This window comes from Nannobrachium achirus, assembly GCF_963921795.1.
Source record: "Nannobrachium achirus genome assembly, chromosome: 20".
Taxonomy (NCBI): Eukaryota; Metazoa; Chordata; class Actinopteri; order Myctophiformes; family Myctophidae; genus Nannobrachium; species Nannobrachium achirus.
Genome location: NC_137827.1, coordinates 3,416,783 through 3,444,265, shown reverse-complemented (window position 1 = coordinate 3,444,265; position 27,483 = coordinate 3,416,783). Strand labels below are relative to the sequence as shown.

The 27,483-nt window shown below is 46.2% G+C and overlaps 3 protein-coding genes across 3 annotated transcripts; 1 reads left to right on the top strand and 2 right to left on the bottom strand.

The window, feature by feature from the left end:
• Nucleotides 1-15,261: 15,261 nt before the first annotated feature.
• LOC308305497 (IST1 homolog) lies at nucleotides 15,262-16,302 on the bottom strand (the record flags this gene model as incomplete). Its single annotated transcript, XM_080750293.1, has 1 exon — nucleotides 15,262-16,302. One exon carries the CDS (start codon nucleotides 16,300-16,302, stop codon nucleotides 15,262-15,264), a length of 1,041 nt encoding a protein of 346 aa, XP_080606419.1.
• Nucleotides 16,303-20,506: 4,204 nt separating this feature from the next.
• On the bottom strand, nucleotides 20,507-21,157 carry LOC308305496 (SOSS complex subunit B2-like; the record flags this gene model as incomplete). The annotated part of the gene is made up of 1 exon (XM_080750292.1): nucleotides 20,507-21,157. One exon carries the CDS (start codon nucleotides 21,155-21,157, stop codon nucleotides 20,507-20,509), a length of 651 nt encoding a protein of 216 aa, XP_080606418.1.
• Nucleotides 21,158-21,679: 522 nt separating this feature from the next.
• On the top strand, nucleotides 21,680-21,991 carry LOC308305495 (SH3 domain-binding glutamic acid-rich-like protein 3; the record flags this gene model as incomplete). The annotated part of the gene is made up of 1 exon (XM_080750291.1): nucleotides 21,680-21,991. The coding sequence occupies one exon, from the start codon at nucleotides 21,680-21,682 to the stop codon at nucleotides 21,989-21,991; it is 312 nt and encodes a 103-aa protein (XP_080606417.1).
• Nucleotides 21,992-27,483: the final 5,492 nt, after the last annotated feature.

Here is a 27,483-nt window from a genome sequence, read left to right as displayed (position 1 = left end):
TATCTCCATAATTGCGACCGTCAGGGAGCAGTTTACTATGAAAACCTCCACCGGCCGTCCGTCCGTCGGTCGGTCACACGTCACACGTCACACCTTTGCCCTGCTCATATCTCCACATCAGTATATAGGGCTTGTTTGTTTATTGTATGACATCACGCCACATCATCAGCTGTGGACTCTGTGATGTCATCGTATCGCATCAGTATATAGGGCTTGTTTGTTTATTGTATGACATCACGCCACATCATCAGCTGTGGACTCTGTGATGTCATCGTATCTCCATATATGGCCATCTCCGTATATGGAGATATAAGTCGTCCATGCCCAAGTATGGGCTGGTGAGGTCAGACTTTGTGTGATGCGTAGGTTATCTCCATATATGGAGATTCAACATTCCAGGCAATGCTCTCTTCCCTGGTGAGAATTGCCCCTTTAACCTCCACCGGCCGTCCGTCGGTCGGTCGGTCACACGTCACACGTCACACCTTTGCCCTGCTCATATCTCCGCATCAGTATATAGGGCTTGTTTGTTTATTGCGACCGTCAGGGAGCAGTTTACTATGAAAACCTCCACCGGCCATCCGTCGGTCGGTCGGTCGGTCGGTCGGTCGGTCGGTCGGTCGGTCACACGTCACACGTCACACCTTTGCCCTGCTCATATCTCCGCATCAGTATATAGGGCTTGTTTGTTTATTGCGACCGTCAGGGAGCAGTTTACTATGAAAACCTCCACCGGCCGTCCGTCGGTCGGTCGGTCGGTCGGTCGGTCGGTCGGTCGGTCGGTCACACGTCACACGTCACACCTTTGCCCTGCTCATATCTCCGCATCAGTATATAGGGCTTGTTTGTTTATTGTATGACATCACGCCACATCATCAGCTGTGGACTCTGTGATGTCATCGTATCGCATCAGTATATAGGGCTTGTTTGTTTATTGTATGACATCACGCCACATCATCAGCTGTGGACTCTGTGATGTCATCGTATCTCCATATATGGCCATCTCCGTATATGGAGATATAAGTCGTCCATGCCCAAGTATGGGCTGGTGAGGTCAGACTTTGTGTGATGCGTAGGTTATCTCCATATATGGAGATTCAACATTCCAGGCAATGCTCTCTTCCCTGGTGAGAATTGCCCCTTTATATAGGGCTTGTTTGTGTATTGTATGACATCACGCCACATCATCAGCTGTGGACTCTGTGATGTCATCGTATCTCCATATATGGCCATCTCCGTATATGGAGATATAAGTCGTCCATGCCCAAGTATGGGCTGGTGAGGTCAGACTTTGTGTGATGCGTAGGTTATCTCCATATATGGAGATTCAACATTCCAGGTGTAACTATGGCTACCCGTATGACGTGAGAGGTGGAGGTTGTGATATTTGTGGAGATAAGCGACCAACGGTCGCTTATCTCCCGATTAGGGAGTCTTACTGGTTGTATGACATCACGCCACATCATCAGCTGTGGACTCTGTGATGTCATCGTATCGCATCAGTATATAGGGCTTGTTTGTTGCGACCGTCAGGGAGCAGTTTACTATGAAAACCTCCACCGGCCGTCCGTCGGTCGGTCGGTCGGTCGGTCGGTCGGTCGGTCGGTCACACGTCACACGTCACACCTTTGCCCTGCTCATATCTCCGCATCAGTATATAGGGCTTGTTTGTTTATTGTATGACATCACGCCACATCATCAGCTGTGGACTCTGTAATGTCATCGTATCGCATCAGTATATAGGGCTTGTTTGTTTATTGTACCAGTAAGACTCCCTAATCGGGAGATAAGCGACCGTTGGTCGCTTATCTCCACAAATAGGCCAAAAGTTTGTTTTACCAATTATTACACTCTATGTGAACATTTACATCAACAAATCCCAAGTACTATGCAGAACGACCCATTTCAAGTTTTTAATGTACAACAATATTTAGAAAATAGGTCTACAAGCTCACAATGCTACGCATTGTCCTCGTCCCTTATATTCCCATAGGTTATATGGAGATCTCAGTGTTTGTCAGTCCTTGTTCATTTATGCCCATATATGGACATCTCTATATCTACTGTAACAGTCCTTGTCCCTTTATGCCCGGAGATCTCTTAACTGTAAGTCCTTGTCCCTTTTATGCCCATATATGGATATTCCTGATGTCATCAGTATATGAACATATATGGGCTTTCTGATATGCCCATATATGGAGATCTCTTAACTGTAAGCCCTTGTCCCTTTTATGCCCATATATGGATATCCCTGATGTCATCCGTATATGCCCATATATGGGCTTTCTAATATGCCCATATATGGAGATCTCTGTATCTCCATATATGGGTATAAAAGGATACTTCAGGTCTGACATCAGGTTTGTTTATATTGGGTTGCTAGGTTTGACATCACAAACTCCATGGGCCATCTGACCTAGAAATCTATATTTGGGCATAGATGACTCATCGTGACCTCATCATGATTTCAATCGCTATAAAAGGACTCTCAGTGACATACACTCTCCACAGATAAAGCAGTCAACCAGCCTACCAGTCAACCCATTCTTTGATTACTTTGTACAACTAGATTAACTTTTCAATGGCATCCCCACTGGAATTGACCGAAATGTACGACAGACAATGCCGGTCTTATACCAGGAAAGAAGCATTTCTTCGACTCAGACCTTATCGCCAGGGTTGGCTTATAGCAGCTGTCGGTAGATAATGCCGGTCTTATATAAGGGTCATTTGTGTACGGTGTGATTTGCCATGGTTACTCATTGAAGTTGAATCTCCATATATGGAGATAACCTACGCATCACACTAAGTCTGACCTCACCAGCCCATATTTGGGCATGAGCAACTTATGTCTCCATATATGGAGATATGATGACATCACACAGTCCTCAGCCGATGATGTGGCGTGATGTCATACAATACACAAACGAGCCCAGATATGAGCAGGGCAAAGGTGTGACGTGTGACGTGTGACCGACCGACCGACCGACCGACCGACGGACGGACGGCCGGTGGAGGTTTTGATACTAAACTGCGACCTTACGGTCGCAATGACATCACGCCACATCATCAGCTGTGGACTCTGTGATGTCATCGTATCTCCATATATGGCCATCTCCGTATATGGAGATATAAGTCGTCCATGCCCAAGTATGGGCTGGTGAGGTCAGACTTTGTGTGATGCGTAGGTTATCTCCATATATGGAGATTCAACATTCCAGGCAATGCTCTCTTCCCTGGTGAGAATTGCCCCTTTATATAGGGCTTGTTTGTGTATTGTATGACATCACGCCACATCATCAGCTGTGGACTCTGTGATGTCATCGTATCTCCATATATGGCCATCTCCGTATATGGAGATATAAGTCGTCCATGCCCAAGTATGGGCTGGTGAGGTCAGACTTTGTGTGATGCGTAGGTTATCTCCATATATGGAGATTCAACATTCCAGGTGTAACTATGGCTACCCGTATGATGTGAGAGGTGGAGGTTGTGATATTTGTGGAGATAAGCGACCAACGGTCGCTTATCTCCCGATTAGGGAGTCTTACTGGTTTATTGTATGACATCACGCCACATCATCAGCTGTGGACTCTGTGATGTCATCGTATCTCCATATATGGCCATCTCCGTATATGGAGATATAAGTCGTCCATGCCCAAGTATGGGCTGGTGAGGTCAGACTTTGTGTGATGCGTAGGTTATCTCCATATATGGAGATTCAACATTCCAGGCAATGCTCTCTTCCCTGGTGAGAATTGCCCCTTTATATAGGGCTTGTTTGTGTATTGTATGACATCACGCCACATCATCAGCTGTGGACTCTGTGATGTCATCGTATCTCCATATATGGCCATCTCCGTATATGGAGATATAAGTCGTCCATGCCCAAGTATGGGCTGGTGAGGTCAGACTTTGTGTGATGCGTAGGTTATCTCCATATATGGAGATTCAACATTCCAGGTGTAACTATGGCTACCCGTATGACGTGAGAGGTGGAGGTTGTGATATTTGTGGAGATAAGCGACCAACGGTCGCTTATCTCCTGATTAGGGAGTCTTACTGGTTGTATGACATCACGCCACATCATCAGCTGTGGACTCTGTGATGTCATCGTATCGCATCAGTATATAGGGCTTGTTTGTTTATTGTATGACATCACGCCACATCATCAGCTGTGGACTCTGTGATGTCATCGTATCTCCATATATGGCCATCTCCGTATATGGAGATATAAGTCGTCCATGCCCAAGTATGGGCTGGTGAGGTCAGACTTTGTGTGATGCGTAGGTTATCTCCATATATGGAGATTCAACATTCCAGGCAATGCTCTCTTCCCTGGTGAGAATTGCCCCTTTATATAGGGCTTGTTTGTGTATTGTATGACATCACGCCACATCATCAGCTGTGGACTCTGTGATGTCATCGTATCTCCATATATGGCCATCTCCGTATATGGAGATATAAGTCGTCCATGCCCAAGTATGGGCTGGTGAGGTCAGACTTTGTGTGATGCGTAGGTTATCTCCATATATGGAGATTCAACATTCCAGGTGTAACTATGGCTACCCGTATGACGTGAGAGGTGGAGGTTGTGATATTTGTGGAGATAAGCGACCAACGGTCGCTTATCTCCTGATTAGGGAGTCTTACTGGTTGTATGACATCACGCCACATCATCAGCTGTGGACTCTGTGATGTCATCGTATCGCATCAGTATATAGGGCTTGTTTGTTTATTGTATGACATCACGCCACATCATCAGCTGTGGACTCTGTGATGTCATCGTATCTCCATATATGGCCATCTCCGTATATGGAGATATAAGTCGTCCATGCCCAAGTATGGGCTGGTGAGGTCAGACTTTGTGTGATGCGTAGGTTATCTCCATATATGGAGATTCAACATTCCAGGCAATGCTCTCTTCCCTGGTGAGAATTGCCCCTTTATATAGGGCTTGTTTGTGTATTGTATGACATCACGCCACATCATCAGCTGTGGACTCTGTGATGTCATCGTATCTCCATATATGGCCATCTCCGTATATGGAGATATAAGTCGTCCATGCCCAAGTATGGGCTGGTGAGGTCAGACTTTGTGTGATGCGTAGGTTATCTCCATATATGGAGATTCAACATTCCAGGTGTAACTATGGCTACCCGTATGACGTGAGAGGTGGAGGTTGTGATATTTGTGGAGATAAGCGACCAACGGTCGCTTATCTCCTGATTAGGGAGTCTTACTGGTTGTATGACATCACGCCACATCATCAGCTGTGGACTCTGTGATGTCATCGTATCGCATCAGTATATAGGGCTTGTTTGTTTATTGTATGACATCACGCCACATCATCAGCTGTGGACTCTGTGATGTCATCGTATCTCCATATATGGCCATCTCCGTATATGGAGATATAAGTCGTCCATGCCCAAGTATGGGCTGGTGAGGTCAGACTTTGTGTGATGCGTAGGTTATCTCCATATATGGAGATTCAACATTCCAGGCAATGCTCTCTTCCCTGGTGAGAATTGCCCCTTTATATAGGGCTTGTTTGTGTATTGTATGACATCACGCCACATCATCAGCTGTGGACTCTGTGATGTCATCGTATCTCCATATATGGCCATCTCCGTATATGGAGATATAAGTCGTCCATGCCCAAGTATGGGCTGGTGAGGTCAGACTTTGTGTGATGCGTAGGTTATCTCCATATATGGAGATTCAACATTCCAGGTGTAACTATGGCTACCCTGATGACGTGAGAGGTGGAGGTTGTGATATTTGTGGAGATAAGCGACCAACGGTCGCTTATCTCCCGATTAGGGAGTCTTACTGGTATGTATCTCACATACTGTATATCTCTGTGAGATACATGGATCTCCGGGTATCAGGGGTCTCCATATATGGACATAAAAGGGATTTGGTGCCCCTGGCATCAGAGGGATCTCCACATATGGGCATAAAAGGGATTTGGTTACCCTGACACAGTGATGTCAGAGAGTGACGTCAGAGCGTGAGAGTCGATCAACAAACAAGACAAGCGTTACCCGTACAGACAGATGCAATCAAGATGTGACCGTTCTGATAGTAAAATGCGACCTATGCTCACTTCACACTGGGTGTGATATTTTTATACTAGACGTGTGCTAGATTCTAGCACATGTCAATTCTTTAACCCATTTAGGCCTAGAATTATTGAATGCTTTAACCAGTGAAAAATAGCAGATATACAAGCTCACAGTGCGGCACCGAGTGCCGCGCTGCGAGCTTGTAGATCTGCTATTTTTGAAAAAGTCGTGAAAATGTGTGCAAATCTTTGAATATTATGTATTTTCAAAGCGAATGTTTGTAACTCAAATTTTGCTTCTGGGTGGTCCCTGGAACTAGATATTTTGAAATGGGGGTCCGTTGCCAAATAAATATCATTTTGGGGGTCCTTCACATGAAAAGGTTTGAGCACCACTGCCATAGTAGTCTCTCAAGAACAGACTAACTGAGCTCCAGTTAAGTGAAAAGGACCTTTTCTTTGACGATGGCTGGCCAGATTGCTGACATAGAAACATAGGTTTTTTCCAAAAATCTTAGAAGGATTCAAAAGACACTTATAGAATCGGGTCGAAATTCTAATTTTCACGATTTTTCAAAGATAGCAGATCTACAAGCTCGCAGCGCGGCACTCGGTGCCGCGCTGTGAGCTTGTATATCTGCTATTTTTTATATTTAAAGCATAAAATATTGCGTCATAATGTGTTCAGGCCTAAATGGGTCAATTTCACATGTCAACCTATGAATGTCTTCTATCAGCTAGGAGGCTTAAAGAATTCTCAATGCTCAATTTTGTGAGGGGGAAAAAAGTAGTAGTCCAATTACAGTGCCCTGAGGACCCCGGTCAACAGTAGTTAAAGTCATTCGTGGCACAATGACAATCCTTTGCAGCCGATCCACTAGCGAAAGGCTGTGGATTCTGCTCAGTAACACCGACAGTGTCTTCAAAACATCGAAACTAATGCTACCAGGGTGGCTGGTTCTACAGACAGGGATCTCCATATATGGACATGGGTTATTCTTAGTGCAGTTCTACTGACAGGGATCTCCATATATGGACATGGGTTATTCTTAGTGCAGTTCTACAGACAGGGATCTCCATATATGGGCATAAAAGGGATTAATGTGGCCCATGTGGCGTCCATATATGGGCATTCCCACATGAAGTCCTGTTAGGCGAGCCACACTAACAGAACCCCTTGTATGCCCATATATGGAGATCCTGTCTGTAGAACCAGCCATGATATACAGTATATATTGCATTCACAGATATGGGCTTAACATTGATGACATCAGGGATCTCCATATATGGGCATAAAGGATTCTGTTAGTGTGGTTCCCTTGACATCAAAGCGATGACATCAGGGATCTCCATATATGGGCAGGTCAGCCTCCATATATGGGCAGGATGACATCAGGGATCTCTATATATGGGTCTATACACCAGTAAGAAAAAGCGAGCTCGCCCTAACAATCTCCATATATGGGCATAAATGGGACAGAGTCACAGTGATGTCACAGTGATGTGGACATCAGGGATCTCCATATATGAGCATAAAAGGGATTTGGTTCCCCTGGTGTCCCAGGGATCTCCATATCTCCATATATGGGCATCTGGCATCATAGGGATCTCCATTCTCCATATATGGCAATAAAAGGGATTTGGTTCCCCTGACATCACAAATGTGATGGGAGAAACGTGGGTCATGGGCCGCATGTCGAGAAGTAGTCGAATCAGTTTGTTTTGGGTGTCAAGCCAGCGAGAACTTCATAAGCTATGTTGAGGTCTTTCAGCCCCATTTCTGTTGATAAATGCACCAACTACAGTAGGCTACTAAAATAGGGCGTAGCACATATTTCTCTAGTGGTACTGACATCACCTGCTGTCATCGACTGACCTACATATGTATATGCGTATATATGCCCAAATATGGAGATGATCAACAGTGCTGACATCATGCTGACATCATTGATGACGTGATGTCATGCCGGGTACTGTATTTAAACGGTGGGATAGTCAACACATTCTCATTACTAACCGACGAGTGGGCGGCATCTGAGTCCTTTTCCTTCACGACTGTGTGCATTTTAAGTCATGGCCAAAAGACGATACAAGCCCATTGTCAGGCGGAATCAGCCCTACGTAAAGAAGATCCCGTGTGACTTCGAGACCCAGGACGAGTGTCCGCGGCGACGGTGTCCCTTCATTCACGCCGGGAAGCCCCTGTCTGACGGCAGCGAGCAGCCCCAATCGGCTGACGACGACGACGACGAGTACGACAGCGAAACGGATCAGGACGGTTGCCGTCCGGAGCAGAAGGGCGATGTTCCCGCGTGCCGTCCTCCTACGCAGCGAGTCGATCTTCCCGTCGCGGTGCTGAGGCTGAAGAGGCTGGAGGACAAAGGAGGGGGACCCGTGCCTCCGGCGGCTCCAGAAGAGGTGGAGCAGACCTCCTCCGGTGCTACCGGTGAGGCCCGGTTGACCTCCGCAGGTCAGAAGAACCCCACCACCACCACAACCTCGGTGGAGACGGGCACCTCCGTCAACAGCCTGACGGAAGAGCCTGCAGCCCAGCAGAAGCCAGCAACCTCCACCCTGAAGGAGTCGGGCAGGAGCAGCACCACCAACACCACCACCAGCCCCCCGAGAGGAGAAAAGCGGCAGAGACTCGATCAGGAAGAGGATGACCTTGGGTCAGGCACCACCACCACCACCACCTTGGTGCCAACAACCCCCACCCTGACGGAGTCAGGCACCACCACCAGCCCCCCGAGAGAAGAAAAACGGCGGCGGATCGATCAGGGAGAGGAGGACGAGGAGGAGAACCTCGGAACACTGTTGGAATCCTTCCTGGAAGCACAACTCGGAACGTTCTTCGGCCAATGCCGGAGGAGAGGGGGCGACGTGGACGCCTTCATCGAAGCCGAGGCCTCGAAAGCCGTTGCGTCTCACAACGCTCACCGTCGGAAGATGGACGATGTGGAAGCTGTCATCGACGCCGTGGTCAAAGGAGCTTGTTGAAGAGGCGTTGAAGTCAAGACAGTTATCTCCATATCTCCATATATGGGCATAAACAGGATTTGTTCCCCTCGCATCACAGGGATCTCATATATGACATCAGGATCTCCATATATGGACATAAAAGGGATTTGGTTCCCTGGCATCACAGGGATCTCCATATATGGGCATAAAAGGAACAGAGTAATGTGGACATCAGGGATCTCCATATATGGGCATAAAAGGGATTTTATTCCCCTGGCATCCCAGGGATCCCCATATCTCCATATATGGGCATAAAGGGCATTTGTTCCCCTGCCATCCCAGGGATCTCCATATCTCCATATATGGGCATAAAGGGCATTTGTTCCCCTGGCATCACAGGGAGCTCCATATATGGCAACAAAAGGGATTTGGTTCCCCTGACATCACAGTGATCTCAGAGCGTGAGAGTCAATCAATAAAAAAAAAACAAGTGTTACCCATGTGCCAGTTCTGATAGTAATTTACGATATACTATATATTTAATTAAAGCTAATCTGATAGGGAACTGTCGTCTAATAAAGGCGAAGTGAAGCTCATCGTGGTGAGCATCACCTTGGATAAAGGCTCTCTATAAATGAACCGTTTATGTGCATATCTCCCTGTTTGGGCCGTTCTGTCCCTGACATCAGCCTCTATGACACCAGTCTCGTGTGACATAGTGAGGGTCTATAGATTCCTGCCGTGTACGTCCTTACCTCCATATATGGAGTTCCAGATGAGCTTATCTCCTGGAGTTCCATCTCCAGATATGGAGTTCCAGATGAGCTTATCTCCTGGAGTTCCATCTCCATATATGGAGTTCCAGACAGATGCGCTTATCTCCATACATGGAGATGAGCGCATCTGTCTGGAACTCCGTATATGGTGTTGCAGATGTGCAGTTGGATGGGCCTTGTGGCAAAAAAGGTATCTAAAACGTCTCTGAATAATTTAATATTCATATAGTTTTATATTAACTGTACACAACATGTAAGCATATTGGGGAACACAGCTTAGAACCTTGCCCGAGTACTGAGCAGTATATGTGCAAAGGTTGGAGTGTTTAGATTATTACTGAGGTTAGGGTTTGGGTTAGAGTTAGACATAATTTTACTGAGGTTAGGATTAGGGTTTGGGTTAGAGTTAGACATAGTTTTACTGAGGTTAGGATTAGGGTTTGGGTTAGAGTTAGGCATAGTTTTACTGAGGTTAGGATTAGGGTTAGGGTTAGAGTTAGGCATAGTTTTACTGAGGTTAGGATTAGGGTTAGGGTTAGAGTTAGGCATAGTTTTACTGAGGTTAGGATTAGGGTTAGGGTTAGAGTTAGGCATAGTTTTACTGAGGTTAGGATTAGGGTTAGGGTTAGAGTTAGGCATAGTTTTACTGAGGTTAGGATTAGGGTTAGAGTTAGGCATAGTTTTACTGAGGTTAGGGTTAGGGTTAGAGTTAGGCATAGTTTTACTGAGGTTAGGATTAGGGTTAGGGTTAGAGTTAGACATAGTTTTACTGAGGTTAGGATTAGGATTAGGGTTTGGGTTAGAGTTAGACATAGTTTTACTGAGGTTAGGATTAGGGTTTGGGTTAGAGTTAGGCATAGTTGCCAGACCCATGAAATGGGTAGGCCTACATAAGCAAATGTCTGTCCGGGTTTTCTATATAAAGGGTATATATGATGATGACATGATGATGACATGCCTACAAAAGGCATGATGTCATAAATGATGATGACAGACAGGGGGTCTGGCACAACGAGGTTGACCTGGTCTAGTTTTACTGAGGTTAGGATTAGGATTAGGGTTTGGGTTTGAGTTAGACATAGTTTTACTGAGGTTAGGATTAGGGTTTGGGTTAGAGTTAGACATAGTTTTACTGAGGTTAGGATTAGGGTTTGGGTTTGAGTTAGACATAGTTTTACTGAGGTTAGGATTAGGGTTTGGGTTAGAGTTAGACATAGTTTTACTGAGGTTAGGATTAGGGTTTGGGTTAGAGTTAGACATAGTTTTACTGAGGTTAGGATTAGGGTTTGGGTTAGAGTTAGACATAGTTTTACTGAGGTTAGGATTAGGGTTTGGGTTAGAGTTTGGTGGTCGATCCAAAGGGTGTTCGACCTAATAACATGTTACCCTGAGGAAACGAGTCAAACTAAATCTAATGTCTCAACTCCAACAATCCAAGTGCTTGTCAGGGTGGGGGGTCCCCAGTTCAAATATGATTATTTCAGGGGTCCCCAGTCCAGTGTGACGTATGTACCCATATATGGAGATCTCTGTATCTCTCAGTCCTCGTCCCCTTTTATGGGCAGATATTGGTTGGATCGTTTGTTCTACTGAAAAATGATGTTTGTCTCCCATAAAAGGGGATAACGACTGAGAGACACACAGATCTCCATATATGGGCACATATGTGATTTACATCACAATGACACGCATGGACTTATAGTGGGAGCGTTTCAGGCAAAAATCGTGCACTTTATGAAAGAAGCATGAAATTTGGCACACAGTTAGAACATGCCATATGGAAAATTTTTGGCTATAGGGGCATCGCAGATTTGTCTTGGGAAACTTGTGGGAGCCAATCAAAGTTGGGCTCTCATAGACTTTACTATAGAGTAAAATAATACAAAAAATAAATATGCTTTAAGTAGCACGTGAGGGGTCAAACTAGGTGTTTTTCGGGATTCTGAATCCAATGCAAGCATTTGTTTTGCACGAAAAACATTCCTTTCCGGGAAACAGCCACCACAAAACTGTTGAAAAGTGATGACTCATCACTAAACCATACTTTTATCACTTATATGGGGTCCGTTTTTAGCCCAAGGAATGGTTTTCCTGCAAAATAAATGTTTGCATTGGATTCAGAATCCCGAAAAACACCTAGTTTGACCCCTCACATGCTACTTAAAGCATATTTATTTTTTGTATTATTTTACTCTATAGTAAAGTCTATGAGAGCCCAACTTTGATTGGCTCCCACAAGTTTCCCAAGACAAATCTGCGATGCCCCTATAGCCAAAAATTTTCCATATGGCATGTTCTAACTGTGTGCCAAATTTCATGCTTCTTTCATAAAGTGCACGATTCCATCAAAATACTGCCCGAAACGCCTGCACTATTAGTCCTACTAATGCCATCAGGGATCTCAATATATGGGCATAAAAGGGACAAGGACTGACAGATACTGACTAACAGGCACAGACTTTCACCTACAGAAATGACCGTTTATGGTCAGATCTACGATCATATGGTGGACATCACCATACGAAGGTATTTGTTTGGGAACGGTGTGCGGATCTAATTTTCTTCTTTCCAGGAGCATTTATTGTCACCTTGACCTTGTGACACACAGTCAGCACGTGTCACAAGAGACCAGTGTTAATTTTGGCAGGACATTTTTTATTTAGTTTTAGTTGCAGTCTTTTGAATGAAATACGATTTAGTTTTAGTCATATTTTACTCATCTGAAATGCTTTAGTTTTAGTCGACTAAATATCATAATATTTTTGTCGACCAAATGTACAGTTGATTTTGTTGATTTTTCGGCGGGCCTTGATGGTGTCGTAATGGCTGATTTTTACACACTTGTTTGCACTCTGAAAATAGCCGATCTACAAGCTCACCGCGACGCGTTGTGAGCATGTAGATCTGCTATGACTCACGGGCTCGCCACGCTAATGACAGATATCCTGGCAAGTTAGTCATCATCTGAATGCAGTGGTTGAAGAATTAACTATAAGCATGTATGGATGAAGGCTGGCTGGTCTACTGTATGAGTTTTTTGATCGAAGACCATTAGAAGTTTGCATAGGTCAACTAAAAGGAGATCCTAGTAAGCTTTTGGCTTATACCTTTATGTGTCTCATATAACATTGAATGACAGACGGATAGAACACAGTACTATGCAGTAGATATCGTCAAACAAAAAACAAAAAAAACTAAAAGATAAGAAAAAACTGTACAAAAAATATATAGATACATAACAAAAGAAGGGTCAGGCTAAGGCTAGGCTAGGTTTATTTTTACCAGTTACGAGCAGCTGCTTTTTTTTTTTTTTAAAGGATTGTAGGGATTTGCACTCCTTTAAGGCCTTCGGTAAGGTGTTCCACATTCTGTTGGTATAGCAGGAGAACAAGTTTGACCCTTTGTTTGAATTGACTCTGGGTTGGACGTGATCTGAGGGGGTGGTTCTAACTCCGATCTCCCCAGTGGTAAAAATAAATCCACAGCGTGAAGATGGTGCCACTGGGGGCACAGGTGGAGCCGAGCGTCAGCTTTTCATCATTAACTCCAGCATAGTGTACAGTAGCTAACGTATAGCCTGGGTTTAGAGACCTCGCGGTCCATGACCAGATTTAATCAGCAGAGCCGCGGCTCTCGAAAATGCTCTCTTATAGCTGGGTCTGATGCAGATCGGCAGTCTTATCTGAATAACTGTTAAGCAGTTTAAATGGGTGAATTCTGCTGCCGTTGACGATCCTCACCGGCATTTAAAGGGTTAAAATCGTGGTGCCGTTGATGGTGAGCACCGTAGAAAATACACTTGGCAGGGCGCAGCCATGTTTTTTTTTCTGGGCCTTCTGAAAAGCATTAAACCTGAATTACAGTTTGTAAAGCTGCACGTCACAAAGTCTGAACTGTCAGACGAAAGGTTGGGTGGTCGGAGACAGTACGGACAGGTCTTTAAGTTAAGGCATAAGACCTGATATTTAAGACAATCAAAATACAGCCCAGATGGTTTTTCGTCTGCCGATTTTGTGGGCTTCAGAAAATGTAAATAAAACCCTACATTGACAAAGGGCAAGCCTCCTAGCCTCTTGGCTTAAAACAAGCTTGCTTTAAAGGTGGGGTGCCATGATTTGTTCCCCCCAAAATAACATGATGATTAGGTATTATGATTATACTAGGAGGAAGATGTTTTCCCAAAAATTATTTAAAATTATGTTATTATGGTGACCCAGCTGAAGTTGGCCACGCCCACAGTGTTGGGTGGGTGGTAAAGGGGGCTCCGCCTCTCGTCCCTTTGAGGAAGCAGAAGCCTCTGAACTGGCCACTTAATAAATCGTGTTCTTTTTGGGCTGGGAAAGACACTGGGAAGATTAAAAATCAAACCTCGGTTCGAATTGAAGCGGTGGACAGATAAAACTTCTATTCTGAATGTATTTGGAGAGCTGGTATGACAGTTGGTATAATAGGTTTAAAAAATAAAATAGATTAAAACACATACATTAAAAGAATTTGTAATTAAATAAATACATAAATAAATATAAAGTGTTTAAATAAGACAGATAAACCCTGAAGGCCAAATTATCATGTGAAGCTTGACCAATCCTCAAAGTATCCATTCATCTGACCGGGAGGGACACCGCACACATATTCTAGATGTACAGGACATATAAAGCCTATTCATTCTGAACTGAAATGACCATATATGGACATGGGACACACATTTTGCTTTTTGAAAAAGCCTATTCATTCTGGACTGATATTTTACATGTACGGGACAGGAAAAACCTGTTAATTCTGGCCTGGAGTGACCATATATGGACATAAGGTAACGGACATTCTGTTTTTGAAAAACCCTGTTCATTCTGGACTGAGATCACCATATATGGTAATTAAACGGACATTCTGTTTTTGAAAAAGCCTGTTCATTCTGGACTGAAATGACCATATATGGGCGTGATACACACAAAGCCATTCATTGGAAGCGGTTTCCACCGCTTCAAAAAACAAGAAAAAACAGAAACATTTGAATTTTATGGCAGAGGTCTTCCACGTTTTCAGGCCAAGGACCCCTTAGTCGAGAGAGAGATGATCGAAGCAGGGACCCCCACAACTCACTCATTGATTCCATATAGTTTCATTGTTTGACAGCACAATCATCAGTGTATTTTGTATTCATGTCAATTTGTGTTTTCAGATATTTAACCACTTGAGCCGTCATTACCTAATAAACTTGACCTTTCACTCTGTATTTAGTCTGCTCTTTTTCCCCTCTACACAAAACCTATTTGCCGAAAATAGCCGATCTACAAGCTGAACTTGTAGATCTTCAATCTTTGGCTACAGTTCTCAGAATATAGGACACTAGGGTTCAAGTTGTTAATATAAAAGGATTGGAAGATTTGGAGGACCCCCCGTAGTAACTCCGAGGACCCCCTAGGAGGGGTCCCGGACCCCCTGTCGAAGACCCCCGTTTTATGGTGTAGTCCCTTTAAGCGCTTCGAACCGTCGCGTCAAGTCGTCAAAGTCTATATCGTCGGAGGAGGAGTTGGTGCTGCCGCCGTTGGATATGCTGAGGGAGGCCATGCCGGCGGGCAGCGTGTCGGGAACGGAGGGCAGCTCGGGCAGACCGTCGGCATCGTACTGAGAGGGCAGGCCTCCCCCTCCTCCCCCTCCCCCTCCTCCCCCTGGCGCAGAGGGCTGGAGGTCCATCAGGCTGTCCAGGGCGCCAGCGGGCTCTGCTGCTGCTGCTCCTCTGGGAGCAGGGTAGTTGAACGCCATCGGCACGGGCATCTGCATGGGCATCAGCATGGTGTCAGGAGGAGTGGTGAAACCTCCTCCGCCTCCCCTCTTGTCAGCGGCCGCCACGTCCACCAGGTCCTTCACCTCGCAGGTGCAGACGGGAGGCAGCGCCAGGCCCTCCTCCGAGCCGTCGTCCTCCTCGGGCGGCACGTAGGGCACGTCGTAGTTCTTGGCGATCTCCGCCAGGTAGCTCTCCACCAGCGCCCGGGGCGGGGCCTCCGCACTCAGCTTGCGCACCAGCCGCTCGCTGACGGCCGCCGCGCCGCAGCCGCCGGCGGGCGCCGCCTGGTTGTTGCTGTTGGCGCGGCACAGCCGGCCGAACTCCCGGCCGTACTTGGCGCACAGCTGGTCCGACACCACCTTGAGCTCGGACACCTCGGCCTGCAGGCGCGGCGCGGCCCACACCAGCGTGGACACGGCCTCGCGCAGCCCCGGGTCCAGCTCCTTGCCCTGGGCCGTCACCAGGCCGAAGCGCGCCAGCAACAGGTCGCAGAACAGCTCCAGGATCTCCATGGCCTCCACCAGGTAGTCGTCGCGGATGATGTGCTCCACGCGGATGCGCGCGCGCTCCTCCTTCCCCGACGACAGGTAGTCGGCGATGTCCCGCCGCGCCTTCTGGGCCAGCTCCGTCTTCTTCTTCTCCAGGAGCTTGAGGCGGTTGATGACCAGCCGCAGGTTCACCTTCAGCCTCTCGGCCCGGAAGTCACCTCCCATGATGGGTCAAGCAGTCTTTGGCCCGGGTAGTTTAAAACTTCTCTGTTCTCTGTGGTTTGAGATGGTCAAACACTCTTTGCCTGCGTAGTTTCAAATTCTTTTGACGTTCTTTGTGGTGTGTCCGTGGATTTGCCTCTTAATGTGGTTTGCTCTTGTAGGCGAGGGTAGGAAGGTGAAGGTTTGATCATTCTACATAATAAGGTTTTAACTGATCATTCTGTATCTCTCAGGATACGTCCCCTAGCACGGTGTTGTGGTCTGTTTTTAAGCTGTGCTGTCCTCAAGATGATGTCATCTATGCTCAAATATGGAGATCCGGGTCAGGCAGGATTCATCCTGGGCAGGCCAGGCCGGACCGGACCGGACCGGACCGGACCCCGAGTCTCCTTTGTTTTCTGGTACATTTTAAAGTCAAAATGCATAGAAAGTGATTAGACCACTAATTCCCATTTGATGAAATTACCCCAATTTACACTGTGCCATCTTCAGCATCGTTTTAACTGGTGTACAAATGGAACCAAATGGACCTGTGAGGGTCCAAAGTCAGTGGGAGGGCCCAATCAGCTTGAAAACCTTGCCTAAATTTGGAGCCTATTAATAGCTGGCGCTTTACATACACCAGCAGAGCGTGCAAGTACTGATGTCTGTTTCCCCATGTCTGTTGTCCGGACGACGGTAGAAAGACGAGGCCTTTAGCCAATGAGGGAGCAGCGTTCCTGGTGACGTCACCACCAACAAGTGCAACCTGATATAAATAACAAGGCACAAGTTGGCACCTCAACAGAGCAGAGTGCCAACTCGCTGGCACCTCGACAGAGTGCCAACTCGCTGGCACATCAACAGAGTGCCAACTTGCCCACCCTCATACATACAGACAGCACCGATCGCAGTACTTGCTCACTCTGCTGGCGCACCAGTAGACCATATTTGGTCATGAATGCACAAGGTGCGAGTTGGCACCTCAACAGAGCGCAGTAGTGCTGATCCCGCGATGTCGCGCAAAATACACTTTATACAGTAAAGCTGGAGTGGGCTCACCTTCGGTCCATCGCACGTCCACGTGCACGCAAAGTGCTCATGTCCCATAGAGAACAATGGATATTGACATCTTTAAAGCCCATTTACTCGAAAAAAGACTTTTGATGCCAATGCTGGCATGTTTACTCGATAAAATAGCAAAAGCATGGAGGCATCCATTTTGGATCTTTGTTTACGCTCTGGACCGGAACTAGTCACGGTTGAATCTTGAACATCGTCAAATGGGAATTGTGAGCTCGATCTACTTCCGGCCTTCAAAATAAGAGAGTGGCCGCGAACCGGACAAAATGCTGGCAACTTAACCCTTTCATGTCCGGGCACAAATGAGGTATTATATATTGTGACGTCAAGTTGTGATGTAAAGTGAAGCAACCACACTTACAACTCTGGGAAATTGCAAGTGTGGTTGCACTGCGAGTGGTGAGCGATCCCTGGGAAGTGAATTCCGTCTTATATTATACCATTCATTATTGGGTTGCTGTAGGCACCACACATTGTTCTAGCCCAGCATACTTTTTAATGTTCTGGATAACACTTAGCCAATCAGGAAGCAGCATTCTCTGTGATGTCACCATTATAGAGTAAGTCCATTGAGTTCAATGGGGGAGTGGTGCTAGCTTGAGTAACCCGAGTCCGCCAGATGGTGGCAGCAGTGAGTACCAACCTACTTTTACCATCTGGATTCGCTTGGGTAAAACCGATGTAAGGGGCGGGCCATCTTCTCAAGTTCTTTAGCAGGTGATTGGATGGGGCCGTCTGTCTATCACAGTCTGGGAGTGCCAACTCCAACAACTCATAATGGCCTGTCTGCATGCAGGGGCGTCACACCAAATTCTGGGCCCTGGGTACAAGAATTCACTGCGGGCCCCCCATGCATGAATGTTAACTATTGAAAAATAGCAGGTCTACAAGCTCACAGCGCGGCACCGAGTGCCGCGCTGCAAGCTTGTAGATCTGCTATTTTTGAAAAATTGTGAAAAAGTGTGCAAGAAACCCATGTTTCCATGTCAGTGATGCTCAAACTTTTTCATGTGAAGGACCCCCAAAATGATATGTATTTGGCCAAGGACCCCCATCTCAAAATATTTAGTTCCAGGGACCACCCAGAAGCAAAATTTGAGTTACAAATGTCCGCTTAAAAAATACATATTCAAAGATTTGCACACCTTTTCACGACTTTTCAAAAATAGCAGATCTACAAGCTCGCAGCGCGGCACTCGCTGTGAGCTTGTATATCTGCTATTTTTTCAATAGCTAAAGTTACTAGGGCCCCTCCACCTTGGGCCCTGGTAACTCAGTCCCACTTTCCTACCCCTTGTGACGCCCCTGTCTGCATGACGTTACACCCAGAATCCGCCTCCTGGGTTTCTGTTGGCTCAGAGCCGCTCAGAGCCCAGTCAGAGCCCACCCGTAGCTGCCGCTGATTGGTCCGGACTGGGACTTTACGGCATTATCCACTCTCTTTGAACAGTCCCAGATGTTTGCGCAGGGCGGTACGCACTGCTGCCATCATCTGGCGGAGTCAGGTTAAATAAATAGGCAACCACACTCGCAATTTCCAGTTACATCTTTTCTAGTTGCGGCCGTCAGGTCGCAAGTTACTATGAAACGCTCCAGCGGCTCTGTCCCTCCATCAGTCAGTCTGTCCGTCACGTCACACTTTTGGCCCTACTCTTATCTCTGGCACCTGGCAAACCACAACCTCCCCCCCCCCCAGATTTCTCACATCCCCCTCTTCTAGCACCACCATGAGGGTGCTTTTTTGCAGACAACATTATTGTGTATAGATGCGACCTGACGGTCGCTTATCTCCCGATTAGGGAGTCTTGCCGATTCTTTCGTGCAAAAGGTTAACAAAAAGCAGGTTCACCGACCCAGAACAATAGTCTGTTGCCTAATAGGGCATCGCAGTTTAAGCCCCGCCCCGTCCTCACTCTCGTCCCGGAAGCGTTTTCCCCATGCATTTCATCCATAGACATTTCATAAAGTATTTATTTAAACGTCTTTTAAGCCTCGGAAAAAGCCACCCCGGCTTGTGAGGAATCATGACAATAAACGCTATTTTTTGCATGCAACGATTAATTAGAAAGCTGAAAAAAGGGCAAGGTACAACACTGTGTACATCATTTGTGTCAAAACTGCAGAAACTACAATCCACAAAGCATTGCGAATGACATTTATTTCCTGAAACATATCCCATAAACCACACTCAGTTCAGTCATCCAGGCCAGCATATGGCCTGACATGTAGTGATTTTCATCTCTGAGGCCGCTCTTATCTTCATCTTTAAAATAGCGCATAGTATTTGTAAAAGAAAGACACGCTCACAGAGTTAACATGAAGTACATTAATCGGCCGGGCCCGACAGGGGGCAGTAGCTATTTCCGAGGTAGCCGCGAGCTCAACCAATCACAGACGTCAATGTGACCGGATGTACATTCTTAGCCGCATGGATAATGCAGTTCTTCTCCGTGCAATCTTTATTAAAACACGTTTTTACTAAAACTAGAGTGATTGCATACACACGGGGGTTCTACAGGAGCATATAGAACCATTTTACAACCACAAGCCTACTGGTAAGTGTAAGTTGAATTGGTACGATTGTATGGCTGATAATGAAATCCCCTATGGTGTAAATGAATGGGCAGTTTACTTCCGACACCTCAATGCGATGCCCTATGCTATAGGGCCTATAGCAGCCACGCTAATAACCATTGGATCTGTATTTACCCACTGGTGTACTCTTCCAGTCACTTCTTTCCATTCAAAGAGGGTGCGTGCTCACACACACACACACACACACACACACACACACACACACACACACACACACACACACACATATGTTTGATTCATAATCAGATTACAGTAGCCGATATTGACATTGACTTCCATTATAACATTAAAGTGAAACAGTTCAAAAAACTAATAGTATATACAGTATATCTTGTGGAAGATTACAGGCAGTTTGGATCGGTTTGGTTTGCAAGGTTAGCGAAAGACAGACAGACCTTCCTGTTTGTCACTGTGACGATGCAAACTGGAAATGTGGTAAGGGTCCTTTTGGGACATTTTGCACGCTCTCTGAGGTAGATGAAAGCAGCATGCTCTCAAAAAGAGAGGTCTGTGGTGGAAATTAAAAAAGAAAAAGCTTGCGATCCTAATATTATCTCTTGGCACGCCGCGGGTCCTTGCCGGAGTTAATGGTAACGCCGCCGGCTCCGCTATTAGTGTTCAGCGGCGGTGCTGCGTTGTTGCGACCGCCCTGTCGCCCCGCGCCCCCGAAGGTGGCAGCGCCCAGTTGTTTGTTGGCAAAGGTACCCGTGTTGTTGGTGCCCGCGTTGTTCTGATGAGGCGGGTGGTGGTGGTGCCCCCCTCCTCCGCCCCCCCTCTGGTTCTGTTGTTTGGCGGACTGTTTGTTCTGGTGCTGCTGGTTGTCCAGCGCCAGCAGCTCGGGGTTGGCCTCGCTGAAGTTGGGCTCCTCGGAGAAGAGCATGCAGAAGTCTCCGGTGCGCTGAAGCTCGCCGTTGCGGCCCGTGTACAGCGTGAGGCAGCCGCGGTACGTCGCCGAGTAGCCGTTGACCAGCCGCAGGATGTCGCCCAGCCGCAGGTGGCTGCCGATCTCGTCCCACACGGAGATGAGCATGCTGCCGCTACGGTCGGCCACCTTGAAGCAGCGCACCGTGTTGCCGTCCTTGGTCTTGGTCTCGCGCTGGACCTCCAGCACCACGAAGACCATGTTCAGCTTGTTCAGGGTGGGCTTCACGTCCTTGATCAGCAGCATTGCGGGGGCCTCGCTGTTCGGCGGATTTGACATCGTTTAACGGTATGGGAACACAATAGGGCGGTTGTAATGCGGTCAGCCGTCCCTGCTGCTTGTTCTTCTTCGTCTCCTCTCGTTAATGCTCCTCCTGTCCTTCGTGGCCTGATTTTAATCATAATGATTATGACGTCACAAATGTGTGACCACATGTCATCACGTTACACATAAACCCCCGTCGGCGACCTCGGAAGCCGGAGTTTTTGCTCAGTGCTAGAGAAAGAGAGAGACACACGAGGGGACGCATCATAGCCTATCTCCAAGAGCTTACAGTCACATCAAACCATCTCAAGACCTTTAGCTAGATCCCAGAGCCCTCCTTCCACACGAGTCGGGATATCTGGCCTTAACACCCCGGATATCCCTACGTAGTCAAACAGGGATCCTCAGATCCGTTATCCACAGTCATCAGGGGTTGACATCTCGGTTAAAGTTCATACCGGACACCACTGCGGCAGGCGGGTCCTAATCCTGGACAACCCGTCCCTCTCTGAGTAGTATTTCTACATGGTCTTCGCGATGCATCGCGGGTACGATGCCCAGGAGGACGACATGGTGATCAAGATCTACTACACGTCGGTGGCGGGCTCCAGGGAGGTGAAGTCGCAGCAGGACGAGCTCCTGCGCTTCTTCGAGGCCAAGAACATCGCGCACGAGCTGGTGGACGTCTCGGTGGACGAGCGGGTCCGCGACCGCATGCGCGCCAAGGCGGAGAACCCGCGCGCCGTCCCCCCGCAGCTGTTCAACGGGGACAAGTACCTGGGGAACTACGCCATGTTCTCTGAGGCCGTGGAGGACGGCCGCGTCATGCAGTTCCTGAAGCTGGCGTGAGTGGAGAAACGTCGCTGTTTCTACCTGTCATTATTTTCGACTAAGGGTTAGGGCTAGGTTTTAGGGTTAGGTTCAGGCATAGTTTTACTGAGGTTAGGGCTAGGTTTTAGGGTTAGGTTTAGGCATAGTTTTACTGAGGTTAGGGTTTGGGTTAGGTTTAGGCATAGTGGTTAGCATTCACCAGCGTCGGCAGGTTAGCATTTCACCAGGTTAACATTCACCCCCATCGAACACATGTTATGCCGAAATGTCGACACGCTCCCGGCTCGAGTAAGCCTTTCCCCAGCCATGAGGCCGATAGGGCGGAGCCATGAGGCATTTGGGCGGAGCCATGTGGCCCATAGGGCGGAGCCATGAGGCCCATAGGGCGGAGGCTTATATCCTGTTTCCTTAGTGTGGGGCAGCCTGAAAAATGGGACCCAGTGCCTCCCTGCTTGGCACTCAGCATCAAGGGTTGGATGTCGAGTGCCAAGCAGGGCCCCATTTCCAGAGTCTTTGGTATGACCCGGCCGGGGATCGACCTCCTACCTCCCGGTCTCAGGGTGGACACTCTGACCACACGGCCACCACTGAGCTGGTATATGAGTGTTGATTTTGACAGCAGGTTTTTTAATTAACTTTTATTTCAACTTTTTTTCGTCCGTTTTTGAACAATAAAATTACATTTTAGTTTTAGTCACATTTGAATCATCATTAAATATTTTATTGTTTACGGTTAGTTGACTAAATATAATACGATTTTAGCATGATATGATCGTATGATTGGCCGGTCAGTTTGTGGGTTTATAGGCGTACATACAGTAAGTACAGTACATACAGTAAGTACAGGTGTAATTATTTTGTTTGTAGATAAGATAGAGCGGGGAGAGGAAAGAAGGCAACGCGAGGTAGAACCTGGAGTAGGACACACAAACACACACACACACACACACACACACACACACACACACACACACACACACACACACACACACACACACACACACACGGTGGGTGAAGCGGCCAGCCTGCGGAGCGCAGCACAGAGGTAGGGCCGTAGGGTTGTCGGTTCAAGCTTCATGGGGACAGTGGGACGAGAGGGATTCACGCTCAGGCACGGGTGTGATTTTTTTAATGAATTGAATACATATGACCAAAAAGGAAACCCCCAGGACTCTTTTTTGTTGTTGTCCTTTTAGCCTTAACGTCTTACTGAACCACATGCTGTTTTACATCCATCCATGTTCAACCGCTTATCCAGAATCGGGTCGCGGGGGTAACAGTTCCAACTGAGACTTCCAGATTTCCTTATCCTGAGCAACTTCCTCCACTCCCTCAGGGAGTTTGGAGATATAATCCTTCCATCTGGTCTTTGGTCTGCCACGGGGTCTCCTCCCAGTGGGACATGCATCGAGGACCTTCCTAGGAAGGCGCTCGGGGGGGCATCCATACTAGATGCCCGAACCACCTAAGCTGACTCCTTTCCAAGTGTAGGAGCAGCGGTTCTACTCCAAGTCTCACATTTCTAATTAATTAAAGTATTCAATGAATCCAGAATGTCCCCACACACATGGTGGACTCAGATACCTGGACATTGTATATATAGCTTGTCGGTTCCTTTTTGACAAAGTCATTGTAGTATTAATAGTAGTAGTAGTAGTAGTAGTAGTAGTAGTAGTAGTAGTAGTAGTAATTGTTGTTTAATAATGGTGAAAACTGGTACAATGTGGTATTGAATGTCTGCCACTTCTGTCAGGACTCAGGGTCACCCAGCTGCAAAGTGCTGCAGGAGCAGAGCTGTGAACAGAGCACGCGTTTACAATAGTTTTAAAAGTGGTCAATTAATTTAAAGGAGTAGTTCACCCCCAAAACGACTTACTCATGCCATGGAGTTCAATAATATCTTTTTGCATTTTTGTCGCATTCCTAACAAATTGATTATAGTAAATTAGGTCCCCATCCGGAATCAATGGGGCTACATTTATTGTAATCTGTTTTTGTCTTAAAAATAAAAATAAAAAAGAGAATGGCATGAGTAATCAATATATGGACATATTGTGTCATCTGTTTCATCGTGACCTCGCCCTTAGGGCGTCTTATTAATGCGGTTGCCAGCAGGGCAACCAGACTATTGTTCTAGTCTGGCCATTATTTTATTACGGTCAACTTTTAGCCAATCAGGAAGCAGCATTCTCGGTGACGTCACCAGTATAGAGTAAGTCCATTGAGTTCAATGGGGGAGTGTGCTGGCTTGAGGATTGGTCAAACTTCACATGATAATCTGGCTATCCAGACAATAACGGTAAATAGGCAACCACATTCACAATTTCCAAATGGCCGCGCACTACTGTTATTTAATATATAAAAATCAAACCTCGGTTCGAAGTGAAGCGGTGAATTCGTATTCTACTGTATGTGTTCTAGAGCTATACATTCTGTGATCTGTACTTTCTATGTGCTTTAGTTCTAGTTCTGAATGAATGAATGAATGATTTTGTCTGGAGAGCCAAATTGTCATGTGAAGCTTGGCCAATACTCAATTCTTCATTCTGGACATGCATGGGACAGACAAAACTAACCAATCACAGCGCAGAGATGCACGGGACAGGTACGGGACACACAAAGCCACACCTTGGAAGCGGCTTTCACCGCTTAAAAAAGCAATATCCCGACTTTTATTGGGGAAAAGAACTCAATGCGTTAAAATATGATTATTTTGGGGGGTTGAGAACCAGTGCCCTGGATCTGTCCAAAGTGCGGCCCGGGGGCCAAATGCGGCCCGAGGACACATTTTATACGGCCTGCGGCTTCATTCCTAAATTGCAAAATTATTTTCAGAGAGTATAATTTGTCAGGATTGTTCCTCTTGTCTCATTCTGAAGCAGTCAAAGAAGGCTATTTTATTGTATTTTCTTTACCTTGCACTTCATGGTTACATTTGGTAATGCGAAATAAGTTGAGTTATTTGTGTTTTGTTCAGAGCAGACACCTGACATAAAACCACTGATATAAAATTTGAAGTTTGAAGTTAAGTTGTATCTACAATGAAGTGCTTAGGAAACAAGCTGTCAAGATAATAAATGATCCCTCTCACCCACTCCATAGGCAAACAGTCACCGTAATATTTTTAAAAATCCATTAATTCCAAATGCCATTAAGGCATTGAATGATGTCATGGCTCGTTGATCTGCCTGCTTTTCTTTCACATTATATGCCACTTTGTCCTTCTTGTTGCCTTAAAGATGCTTTGTGTGTAAGTGTTTGTTGCTGTTGTTGTTTATCTGTTGTTTTTTTTTTTTTCCTATAATTTTTATCCCACGATTTTGCAACCCATTTTTTCACCCAGTGCCAATTGCCTATGTAATCCTGGGCTCTGCTCTCCCTCTGCCACGCCTGGGGAGACAACGGACTGACCTCATGCTTCCTTCAATGCATGAGTAGTCCAAGTTGTTTCTTTTCACCTGACAGTGGGGATTTCCCTGGGATGGACGTAGCGCGTGGAAGGAACACGTTATTCCAACCAGTTCCTTTCCCCTCCATCAAGCGCCCCCGCTGGCCAGGGGGAAGCATTATTGAGACCAGGATTACTGCATGTTTTTGTGAGGGTATCAACCCTAGGAGACACGGGGAGAACATGCAAACTCCACACAGAAAGACCCTATCGCCGACCCCAACTAGGGTGTGGGCGCTGATGACGCGGAGGGAGAAACACGCCCCCAGCACCCACAGCGTCCCCCGGCGGGAATCGAACCCAGGACCTTCTAGCTGTGAGGCGAAGCGCTAACCACTGCGCCACCGTGCCCCCTTTTATCTGTTGTTTTTAATGTTGTCTGAATGTATATGAGACTAAAGACACATTTCCACATTGTGGACAATAAATGAAACTAACTAACTAACTAACTAACTCATGTACTGTATGTGACTTTGTTATGGTCCGACTGCAAGTACATTAGGTCAGGAGATGGAGTCGGCCCTTGGGTGTCTTAATATGTGTCCCAGCACGGCTGACGGCTAGTCATTGAATTTTTTTTTTTTCATTTTAATTTTCATTCCATTTGAAAGCTGGGAATCATAGCTACAAAATGATATATTGGTTGTGGAGATTGACCCAACAGTTTTGAAGATATGGCTTATAGAATGATGCCATGCTGAAATACTACTTTTGAGATATTCAAGTTCTAAATTTGGGAGGACCAACAGAATTATGTCCCGATCTCTCACATTAATTAAAAAAAGTCTTATTTACATGCTGAGTTAAGCTCTGGCGTTCAAGTGAAATGTAGCCTGATATTTATGACATGCTTTTGTGGCTTTATCACATTTTAGAAAAGAAATAAAATAAAAAAAAGTAATTTCAGCTGTGGTCTAAAGTAGTGGCTTCCGAAATGACTGCCCCAGTGTCGTGCTCAGTCACATATGTTCTAATATGTTCTAATATGTTCTAATATGTCTTAATATGTCTTATGTTCATGTTCTAATATGCCCCCTTGAAAAAAATAGTTTGAACACCCCTGGTTTATGTAGTCTGTTGAATCGCCAAATGTTCTCAGCACCTTTGACAGTTTTGTGTGAACCTTCTCATCTGTAAATTAAAAAATATATAAACCTCGGTTCGAAGTGAAGCGGTGAATTTTTGAGCGGTGGCAAACCGCTCCTATAAGTGGCTGTGCGTGTGTCTGTAGCCACTTTTCCGCAGCGTTTTGCCATAGCAATGTGTTTTCCTCAGCGTTTTGCCAAAGCAATATGTGTGTGTGGGTAGCCATATCACATCATATTACATCACCAATTATCTGTAGCCACTTTTCCTCAGCGTTTTGCCATAGCAATATGTGTGTGTGTGTGTGTGTGTGTGTGTGTGTGTAGCCATATTACATCACCAATTACATCCTAGACCTATCTGTAGCCACCTTTCCTCAGCGTTTTGCCGTCGCAATGTGTTTTCCTCAGCGTTTTGCCATAGCAATGTGCGCGTGTGTGTAGCCTGTATTACATCACCAATTACCAATTGAAGACGTTATGCAAGCACGACCGCCGCTCACTTCACATTGGGTGTGATTTTTATTCTGTGTTCTAGAGCTTTGAAATCTGTGTTCTAGATCTATACATTCTGTGTTCTAGATCTATACTTTCTCTATGTGCTTTAGTTCTATACGTTTATGAATTCTGAATGAATGAATGATTTTGTCTGGAGGGCCAAATTGTCATGTAAAGCTTGACCAATCCTCAATTCTGCATGCACGGGACATGTACGGGACAGACATTCTCACTCCTTGAGAATCTATGGGAATCCTCAAAAAAACAGGTACTCCTTGGAAGCGGCTTTCACCGCTTAAAAAAAAACTGTTAATGAATAGAAAGCAAAGTTTATTTGCCATTATGCTGTTTTATTTTGAACAAATCGGCATTGGAACTGGATTGGGAAATGTAAATTGTAAACGCAAAATGCTGTCGTCGGGACGGGGGAACTTGGCTTCAGAAGTCAGTGTAATAAGGGGTAGTTTGAGTAGCCTGGC